The following is a 10,824-nucleotide window of genomic DNA, read 5'->3' as shown; positions in this document are numbered from 1 at the left end:
TCCATACAACCTTTTTAGTTCTTGTTAAATGTAAAAAGGTTATGAAACGGCCTGGCACATGAAGACCCCATACCTACTCGAACTTCTCCAACTTTATGACTTTTTTTATAGACTTTTATCTACATAGACCTAATACTGCCCTTATTTATGGTTGGTCCCTTTAATTAGTAGGCTCTCAGTGGTAATGGTAGGTACTAACCATGGTGCTAACCTTAAGGTAGGTACCTTAGTAGGTATGTCGCGAACTTATTCCTTACTCACATACTGTACCTATATCACATCACTCGCCTCTCACCAAAGAAATGGCCAGCATCCAACGTTGGCTTTCAGATGGAAGCAATACCAAGTACTCCGTACGGCGACCTTGCTCCATACTCTCATATTCGCCAATCAGGCTTCAATTCCCCTGACGGCACACGTACCGACTAGGAAGTTTTAGAGCTTCGTTTCCTCGTCTCTGTAGAATTGGAATCATGAAGCCTGCCCACTAACGTAGGATACCTTATCCCTATTGGGTAGCCAGGATGTGGTTTCATGTTTCTCGGGCGCTAACATCGTCAAACCCAACGGCCTACGCACGCCAAGGTAAATTACCTACTACTTCTTCCCTCTGGCTTAGCCCCACCGAACTCCCTCTTGAAGGAACAATGTAATTAAAAATAAAGGGGTGGAAATCCGGCACCCCGTTAATAGTAGCAGCTTGTTCAGGTTAACATGGAGCACTTACTAGGTACCTATATATGGGTTGCACAGTATCGATATAGGTGTTTCTCGCAAGCCAGAATAGTCCAGCGAAACCCGCACTCCGCAACTTTCTATAGTAGATACCCGACAGCTTCACTCCGTAGTGGTCAGCAGATCTCACAAGTTCCAGTCCTCAAACCCAGTACTTTATGATAGATTCGAAAGGACACTTGGATCGATCATTCTGGCTTTTGCTGCAAGGCCGTACTCGGCTCTTGGGATGACTCGCATCATACCGGTGAACCAGCTTATTTGCCCCATACTCGCGGGCTCATTCCTCGTGACGGCAAACAGTCGATGTCCTGGATGCTGATTTTGTTGTGCTAGCACAATTTAAAGAAACATACCCTGCTGCTCAGCTATTGGGGGTTCTTAGATTCCAATCAATATTTGGTCTGCGTTATAAACGCATTGATTATCCATTTTGGTTTTACCAATGGTAAGTCCATGGAGCCATTACAATTGAAATTGACACAATATTCACACATGAGTGTCAGTTAGATAACCATACATCATACCCTCTGCATTGTACAGTCGGGGCGGTATCAAATTCATGAGCTAGGAGAGACAGAAACCTCAGCGAGCTCGAGGGACTAACAAGCCACATGCAGATCACGTGCAGCCATATTCTCCAGTGTCTTGTGGCTTGCTACTTCAGCCCACCTCATGCTAATGGGCTGGCCAGAGAAGGTAAGAGAACATTGGACCTCTATCCTAAGTGATAGAGAGACTTGGGTTGGCTCAGTATATATGGTATTTATTGAACATTATACTACCTAGTTTAGGTGCGTTGGGCACCTTGCTTCGAGATCGGAAGTTTTCTTACGCCCTGAGGGCTGGCCAGCCAGGGTTTGTTTCTATTGGAGCGGGGGCAAAAACAATCAATCCAGTAAGACTCATCACATTAGGTGAGGTCGGTAAGTAACAAGAACATTACCCTATGTCCATACCAAACCTTACATTGCTCAGCGTTCAAGCATTTGAATGACCAGCAATAGTGCTGTTGCACGTAAGCAAAACCTCATTTGAAGATTTAGAGATTTTCAATCATAATCAAACTACGATTTATATTTGCCTTACTATATGCGTGCTGCCTTTATGTGCAAGTGAATACGCCAGCACTAACGTAACCAGATGGTGTACTAGGAATTATTAATTTCTGCCTTTATGCTGGTCAGCTGCCAACGAACACTAGACCTCATCATTTGCTTCTCTCGACCACTGTCGAAAGTCTCTCAACTGCTTTTGGGTATTCTACACCTAAGCGCAGTGACCAACCCATAGTGAAACAGGCTCAAAAAAAGGGCTATCATCCGCAATGCCGGCTTGAGCTACACAGAGAGCCATGACAGCTGTGTCGTTCCAATAGACGTCACTTCCTCCACATCTTTACACCTACTAAGCCAGCGAAACCCGCTTCACTGCAAGCTCCTCCACCAACGCTAGACTTATCAACCCGCGCCCGTCACGACAACCCGCGCATCTCGGCCACAACCAACTACCTGCGTCGATCGCGATACTTTTACGGTTATTCGGGCGTCATGGCGCTGCGATCCGACGTGAACGGCACCACTGCGCCTACCGCTGAGCCTAACGGAGCTGCCTCGGCAGCGCGACCCAGGATGAACGGCCGTTCAACCTCGAACGATGCTACCAGGAGCGACGACGATGATCAACGACCGTTGAGCGCACCAAACCGGCGCAACGGAAGCATAGCGCTCGAGACAAGAGACGACATCGAGCATCACCAGAAAACGCGGCCTTCCAAGCCAATACTCCTCCGGTCGAAGAGCGACTACGCGCCCCGGCCGATGGAAGAGCCTGAGCCAACAGAAGATGACATACCTGAATGGGGTGCTAGACATGGTTTTGAGGATCATTATCAATCGGAGGACATCATATCTCAGCTGGCTAACGTGAGTTTCCCCTCTCAATCATGTCAATTTGCCGGTCAGTCATCTTGGATACACCCAGCCTCTGTATCATGCTCGACAGATGCAAGATAAAGAAGACCTGGTTGTAGTATGCCGTGGCACGTGGAAACAAGCACCTCTGGCATCAGCCTCGAGCCTCCCGGCAACTTGATCACCTGTTAGATGTCTTCTGCATCAGCCCTAGAGGAATAGATCCATTGCTCTGACTCGGGGACCATTCATGCACGATATTCATGTTGCCCTGGGTTTACCTAGCTAATTATGCCCTCAGAACTGGTATATGTATTTTACCGATAAACGACATGAGACGACAGGCAAACCTAAACCACTACAATATGAACTTCAAGATTGGCGGCAGAGAGACAGGTTAAAAACAGTGTCTGCAGCTCTCGCGGTGTGTTTGAATATAGGAGTTGAACCCCCTGACCAGCTCAAGACCAACCCAGGTGCGAAGCTCGAGGCCTGGACAGATCCTACAATACCTCCCATCCAGAAAGCCCTCGAAAACATTGGCAAGTCACTTCAGGCGCAGTACGAAACGCTTGCGATAAGAGCGCGATACAAACAATACCTCGATCCCTCCGTCGAGGAGACAAAGAAATTCTGCATCTCGTTACGCAGAAATGCCAAGGATGAACGTGTTTTGCTTCACTATAACGGTCACGGCGTGCCCAAGCCAACCGCATCAGGCGAGATTTGGGTTTTTAATAAGAACTACACACAATACATCCCTGTATCACTGTACGACCTGCAACATTGGCTTCAAGCTCCCACCATCTTTGTCTGGGATTGTTCTGAAGCCGGCAACATTCTCAACAACTACCATCGATTTGTTGAGAAGCATGAAGAAGAGGAGGAGGAGGCCGCAGAGCGCGACCCAAACTACACGAAAACTAATTTCAGGCCTTATATCCATCTGGCTGCCTGCGCTGTCAAAGAGAATCTCCCGACAAACCCTCTTCTGCCTGCTGATCTGTTCACAGCTTGCCTCACCACTCCCATTGAGATGGCTCTGTGGTTCTTCGTTCTGCAGAACCCCCTCAAGACCAATATCAGCCCAGAGCGGGCAAAAAAACTACCCGGTCGCCTCCAGGAGCGGCGAACACCACTGGGGGAACTTAATTGGATCTTCACTGCTATCACAGACAGCATTGCGTGGACAACACTGCCTCGTGATCTCTTCCGGAAATTCTTTCGACAAGACCTGATGGTGGCAGCGCTGTTCCGCAATTTTCTTCTTGCCCAACGCGTCATGACGGTCTATGGATGCCACCCTCAGTCCTATCCTAAGCTACCCGACACCCACCAGCACCCATTGTGGGAGACCTGGGATCTAGCCGTTGACATGGCATTGGCTCAGCTCCCTATGCTTGAAAAGAAAGAGAGCGAAGGCTTTGATTATGAATATCAAAACTCGACATTCTTCACAGAACAGCTTACTGCTTTCGATGTTTATCTTACTAGGGGCGATGCAATGGCCCAAAAGTCACCCGACCAGTTACCGGTTGTGCTCCAGGTACTGCTCAGCCAACAACACCGGGTTCGTGCTCTTATCTTACTCGGCCGGTTTCTCGACCTGGGCCCGTGGTCTGTTCAGCTCGCTCTCAGTATTGGCATTTTCCCATATGTCCTCAAACTCTTACAGTCGGCTGCGGCCGAGTTGAAGCCAGTTATGGTCTTCATCTGGGCTCGTCTCATTGCAGTGGACCTTTCTTGTCAGCAGGACCTCATCAAAGATAGCGGCTATAGCTACTTCGCACAGATTCTGAAACCCTCCGAAGGATTGCCTGTTGTTGACAGCGACGAACACAAGGCAATGTGCGCTTTTATTCTCGCTATGCTATGCAAGGATTACAAAAATGGTCAAATGGTCTGTAACCAGACAGAGATTATGTCATATTGTTTAACTCATCTTCAAAATGAGGAGAACCCTCTTCTGCGCCAGTGGGCATGTCTCTGTATAAGCCAGCTTTGGCAAGACCTTCCAGAGGCCAAGTGGCGTGGAATCAGGGAGAATGCATACGTCAAGCTCGCTTATCTCGTGAGGGATCCTTGTTGCGAGGTACGGGCAGCGATGATCCATGCCATGACTACATTTCTGGGTATTCCTGATCTGACAGAGGAAGTGGCCCGTATTGAGGAGTCTATTGCATGGACGATACTTGACATGGGTAATGATGGAAGCCCAATGGTCCGCAAGGAGTTCATTGTGTTTCTTTCTCATTTTGCTATTCGCTTCGAGAGCAAGTTTTTAGTTGCAGCTTACGAACAACTGGTTGAGGAGAAGGAGTATCTCATATTCCCTCCCCAAGATGACGGCCAGGAACACAAGATGGGCTTGCATTACGCAAGGCCGGATAATCGCAACAAGGATGGTACCATCAAGCCAATGGCCCATGGTCTATCTCATAACACAGTATATATGGCGTTGTGGAAGCTGGCTCTCGTTCTCAGTGTGGATCCTCATCCTGAGGTACAACGCGAAGCGACTATCGTTGTAGACTTTGTTCACAACGCGCTGCTCAGCTCAAAAGTCGGAGTTCAGACGCAGCTAGTCATGGCAGAGATTCGAAAGCGTACGGCAAGGACAGCACATAAGCATACTCCGAGTGCAAGCCAGCGAAATAATGCTCCTGGCACTTCTAACTCGCAGCCTTTACCCTCCCCAGGACTCCTTCGTCGAACTGCGAGCTTGCTTTTTCCATCACTGGTCACCAATGAGGACAAATCAAGACCGACAACCCCGACTTTGCCCCGATCACCATCCCTAAAACTCACGCCGAATCAAATACCGGTGCCTGCAGAGCAAAACGATCGACCATCATCGCTGGCTCAATACAATGTTGCGCATGAACCCTATTCAGGCGCATACAAAGAGCGGGATCTGATGAAGCCTCCTGCACTGCCTCTCAAGAGCAAATTCCTGGAATGGTCAATTGAGTATTTCCGTGAACCACAGATGAAGCCGAGTGAGGCAGATGAACCTGGAAGTACCGAATACAATGAGCGTCTTTGGCGAAGAGCTCGGAATGAAACCATTTTCAGAGAAACTCAGCCATTGAAGCAACAAGCGGGAAGTCACAAATGGAATAATCAACTTGGGATCATCAACAATGGTGCTCAACCTGCTAAGATGACCTTCCATCAATTTGAAGATCATCTTGCTGTAGCGGACGACGGTAACACTGTTTACGTATGGGACTGGAAGAAGCAAGGACGATTGAGTCGTTTCAGTAACGGTAATCCAGAAGGCTCCAAGATCAGCGACATGAAGTTCATCAACGAAGACGACCAGGCGATGCTACTGACAGGATCATCTGACGGTGTGATCAGAGTTTATCGCAACTACGAATCGGATAGAGCCATTGAACTTGCATCATCCTGGCGTGCCTTAACACACATGGTACCCAGTAACGTCAACTCTGGCATGGTGTTCGACTGGCAACAAGTCACTGGTCGAGTCCTTGTTGCTGGCGATGTCCGAGTAATTCGAGTGTGGTATGCCGCTTACGAGACGTGTGTCATGGATATCCCAGCACGCTCGGGCTCCTGCGTGACTTCGCTCACCTCGGATCAAATGACGGGTAACATGTTTGTTGCCGGCTTCGGAGACGGTGCCGTTCGAGTCTTTGACACCAGAAATCGACCTCAAGAGTCCATGGTGCGCAAATGGAAGGATGAGTCAGATCGACAATGGATCAAGAGCGTACATATGCAGCGCGGCGGACAACGCGAGCTCCTGAGTGCAAGCAGGAATGGCAAAGTCAAAATCTGGGATATCCGCATGGATAAGCCGCTGCACTCATTCCAAACAACACGAGACACACTTAGAACAGCCAGCACTCATGAACATCTACCAGTCTTTGCAGTGTAAGTATTAATTCAGCGCAAGGATCATGAATCACAGGGACTGGAACTAACTCGATTGACAGGGGTACATCGGCCCACGCAGTGAAGGTCTTTAATCTTGATGGGCATGAGCTTTCGAATGTTGAGCCCTATTCAAGCTTTCTGCAACAGAACCGCAGCTCGCCTATATCGGCCACTGCATTCCACCCTCATCGACCAATTCTTGGATGTGCTGCTCGAGGTGATCAACATATCAACTTGTTCACTTGCGAGAAATCGGAGTCTCTGCACCCAAGCTAGCGTCCTTGGGGCGGCAGGTTCCGCTTATAGCAATACATAGGAGAGGACAAATGAGACGGGATGTATTGATTGCCCGGACCATGGAGGAAGGGTGTCATTCAGGGGATACGGATGTGGGGTTCAAACGGGTGGTAACGTTAGCTGTATAGGTTGCATATCATATCATCCAGGATTTCTTTCGATGCTGGCGTTTAGGAGTAGGCAAGACAAGCGAGGCGATGGAGGCTCAGGACGAAGCGAATCTCTTTCCACAACGGAAACATCTCGTCGGCGTCGCCAAATTCCGCGACGTTGGGCGGAAATGGTTTCGTTAGAATATAGGACGGGACATTGGAGAGATGTATGATAAACCTTAATATGAATTGCTAATTTGAGCCTGGGGCTTGTGGTCTTTGCGTATATGGACACTAAAAAGAAAAGCAACCGTTTAGATGGCATTTTCTTTGGATCAAAATGCTGGGGTTAATAAGGTCGGGTGTTTTACTATTAGTTCGGTGCTTGATAACCCCACCATGACGCCGCAGTTGAAATGGAATGGCATGGCGGGGCAGGAACCCCGCTGCGCGCGCCCTGACTGATGGGCAACCACCACTTCATATTTTTATGCGTCACCTTATTCTCTCCCACCTAGTCACCGACACAGTCACCATCGTTACTATCTCCTGATTCTAGTCCGATCTCGTTCTGAGCCTCCCCTAACTTTGGTCATATCGAAACACCTCCAATCGCGTGTTTCTATATCAACCCTCCCTCGTCAACCGACACGAGTGATTGCGCGAGAACGAAACCCAACGCCTACGAAATACATATTCGAGTAACTTCAACATGGCTGACGCCCCTGCTGAGCAAGCTGCTGCCCCCCCTCCCGCCGAACAGGCTCCCGCCGTTAGTGGTGAAGCCGTCGAGGGCGGAGAGGCTGGCCCCTCAAAGAAGGCATTGAAGAAGGCTGAGGCGAAGGCTAAGAAGGAAGCTGAGAAGGCACGCCGAGCTGCTGAACACGAAGCCCGACAGTCTGCTGCAAAGGCTGCTGCTGGAAGTACCGAAGACCTCGCTAAAGACAACTATGGAGATTCCACTCATCTTACCAAGATCGATGCGGAGCGAGTCAAGCTCCGAAACCTGAGCGATGAGCATCTCGGCAAGACCATCAAGCTTCGTGCGTGGATCCAGAATGCGCGCATGCAAGGTGCTAAGATGGCCTTTGTTGAGCTTCGCGAGGAGCGTGACTGGGCTATCCAGGGCGTCGTCGCGGCCAGCAGTGAAGGCACACCTGTCTCTAAGCAGATGGTCAAGTGGATCGGTAGTCTAAATCTAGAAGGCTACATTCTTGTCGAAGCTAAGGTTGTGAAGCCCCAAGAGCCAGTCAAGAGCGTGAAGGTCTCCAATTACGAGCTACATATCTCTAAGTGCTACGTTATCAGCCCTGGCCCTCAAGTTCTTGGCATGGGTCTTGCTGTTGCTAACCGGCCTGTTACCAACTTTGACGATGAGGACGCTGGTGGCCCTGTCGAGGAGGTCAAGGAAGGCGTTGACAATTTAAGCCTTGAGAACGTCCCTGGTGCCAGCATGGCAACTCATTTGAACAACCCCGTTATGCACAAGCGAGCTCCTGTTCAGCAAGCCATAGCCGATGTACGACTGGCCGTTCGCAAGCTGTTTGTCGAGTACCTTGAAGCTCGCGACTTTGTCCAATTTGAGGCGCCTTGCCTCATTGGAGCTGCCTCTGAAGGAGGATCCAACGTGTTCGGCATGCCCTACTTTGACAAGCAGGCTTACTTGGCCCAATCTCCCCAATTCTACAAGCAATACGAGATTGCTGGTGGCCGGAAGCGTGTTCTGTGCATCGGACCTGTATTTCGAGCTGAGAACTCTAACACCCCTAGACACATGACAGAAGTAAACATCCCTATTTGCCCTACCAGACTCGCTCGTTTACACAGAGGATAGCACTGACCTGCATCAATAGTTCACCGGTCTTGATCTTGAGATGGAAATCGAGGACCATTACCACGAGGTCCGCGACATGCTCGAGGGGGTTCTTCTTCATATCTTCCGAGGGCTTCAGGAGCGATGTGCCGAGCAGATTGCTCTTGTTCGAACAGTTTACCCTTCTGAGGACTTTCTTTTGCCCAAGCCCGGTAAGGAGGTTCGCCTTACATTCGCTGAGGGTCAGGCACTCCTTAGAGCTGAGGGTCCGGAGGAGTACCGCAACGTCTCTGATGAAGAGGACATGAGCACACCGCAAGAGAAGGCACTAGGCGCTCTTATCCGGGAAAAGTACAGCACCGACTTCTACGTCCTTGACAAGTTCCCCGAGGGTGCTCGACCTTTCTATGCCCTGGAGGACCCCGAGAATCCCAAGGTTACTAATGCCTTCGATTTCTTTATGCGTGGACAAGAAATTCTATCTGTATGGCACCCTCTCCTATATCGTTTGTCTAGTCGTCACTAACTTGTTCAACAGGGTGGTCAACGTATTCACGTTCCGGAGACTCTGGAAGCACGAATTCGTACAAAGGGTATCGACCCTAAAAGCCAAGGCATCAAGGAGTATGTCGACATTTTCCGCAGTGCCGGTGTTCCCCCTCACGGCGGCGGTGGTATTGGCTTGGACCGTGTGGTTGCGTGGTATTTGAACCTTCCAAGCGTGCACTTGGCAAGCTATTATCCTCGTACACCCAAGAGACTCTTGCCTTAAGAAGAGGTTAAAAGGACCTAGAAGTTGTAGGATTTCTAGAATGTGAGAACTACTAAAATACAGATGAGAAAGGGAAACTGGAGAACAAGAGACAAGACTACAGACAGTTCCGGGGATTATGACAAAAACAAGATTTGAATATTCCAGCCAAGAAGTTCCCCGTTTGTGTAAACCAGGTCAAAACGGAATTGTATTGTAAGCTGGTGATGACTCGTTTGTATTAAACACAATGTAACGAGTGAAGTTGTGAGTTAGAAGAAACAAACATAGCCAGAACGTCAACATCAAAGACTCGTGGAGATTAAAGTGTTCCAGGTATGAGATAGGCTGGGTTGGTCTGCTGAAAAGAAGCAACTCCGCAAATGGATCAATTGAGTTTCAGCAGTGCTAAGTTGGGCTCGCTTAAACCTCAAGAGTCAGTCAGTCACCTCGCCGTCTGACTTACATTAGCTTCGTGGATCAATATCACATACGTGAGTATGATGATTGTGCAAGTCGGGAATAACGGCAACAAGAACAATCCGTGCATCACATTCTAGGCACAGTGGCTAAGGTACCCGACCATTGGTATTGTGTGGTGACAACACGTATATACCTAAATACCAATCCCTCAGCTCAATGTTACCCTGGGGAAGTATCCAAGGCGTGATAAAAGTCGGAATGGTGAAGGGGTTGGCGGGCAGCACCCACCCACCTGCTTGAGGCTTTAGGTGAGCGAGTGCGGGATCTATGTACGGGTTTTGCTCCGGAGGGTGCGTAAGATCTAAGTTAATCGTTCCCCACGTTCGACAACTTAGAAGTTGCATTCGTATGCACCTACACAAAGCTGCGCCCGCCAGATGGGTACCCTAGGTTATCATATCGTGGGTGCAACATATGAGTCCGATTTCCCGGAGAGAGGCGTCGGTATCCTATTCCATGGGGAAGGGCATTGCGAGCTTCGACTGCATATATCATGTACCAAGGGTCTTAGGATACAACCTAACTACCCAAGGAATTGACCATTCCAAGACAAACCCTGGAGACAGAGAGACCAGACGGGTCCAGCAGGGGATGCGCGAAGCTGCGCCCGGGTACTGTATTATTGGTTACGCAGACTTCCATGTGCTAGCGATGATAAGTCAGTGAGCACCTAAACGGAGCAAATGTCTCTAGGCTGTGGGTGCGGTTGCTGACTACTCGACATATCATTTGCGTACAGGAGCCAAACTACCTTACTCACAGTCCTAATGATTCTGGAGGGCGAGGCGATTATCAACAACACACCAATTCGACAGCTGCGCCGTAGCACTCCCCCTC

General features: G+C 49.3%; 2 protein-coding genes across 4 annotated transcripts; both read left to right on the top strand.

The window, feature by feature from the left end:
• Positions 1-1,941: 1,941 nt before the first annotated feature.
• Positions 1,942-7,298, top strand: FOIG_02085 (regulatory associated protein-mTOR). Of its 2 annotated transcripts, XM_031199201.1 has the most exons (3): positions 1,942-2,660; positions 2,950-6,548; positions 6,611-7,298. In XM_031199201.1, the coding sequence occupies exons 1-3, from the start codon at positions 2,286-2,288 to the stop codon at positions 6,825-6,827; spliced, it is 4,191 nt and encodes a 1,396-aa protein (XP_031071238.1). In that variant the 5' UTR covers positions 1,942-2,285; the 3' UTR covers positions 6,828-7,298. The 2 variants fall into 2 exon arrangements, with proteins under 2 accessions (XP_031071238.1, XP_031071239.1); XM_031199202.1 differs by having other exon boundaries at positions 1,942-6,548.
• A 19-nt stretch (positions 7,299-7,317) lies between these two features.
• FOIG_02084 (aspartyl-tRNA synthetase) lies at positions 7,318-9,894 on the top strand. Of its 2 annotated transcripts, XM_031199199.1 has the most exons (3): positions 7,318-8,723; positions 8,794-9,237; positions 9,292-9,894. In XM_031199199.1, exons 1-3 carry the CDS (start codon positions 7,653-7,655, stop codon positions 9,523-9,525), a joined length of 1,749 nt encoding a protein of 582 aa, XP_031071236.1. In that variant the 5' UTR covers positions 7,318-7,652; the 3' UTR covers positions 9,526-9,894. The 2 variants fall into 2 exon arrangements, with proteins under 2 accessions (XP_031071236.1, XP_031071237.1); XM_031199200.1 differs by having other exon boundaries at positions 8,794-9,894.
• The last annotated feature ends 930 nt before the right edge of the window (positions 9,895-10,824 follow it).

Source organism: Fusarium odoratissimum (genome assembly GCF_000260195.1).
Source record: "Fusarium odoratissimum NRRL 54006 unplaced genomic scaffold supercont1.2, whole genome shotgun sequence".
NCBI lineage: Eukaryota > Fungi > Ascomycota > Sordariomycetes > Hypocreales > Nectriaceae > Fusarium > Fusarium odoratissimum.
The sequence above is the reverse complement of the archived record's forward strand: the minus strand, read 5'-3'. Positions and strand labels throughout refer to the sequence as shown.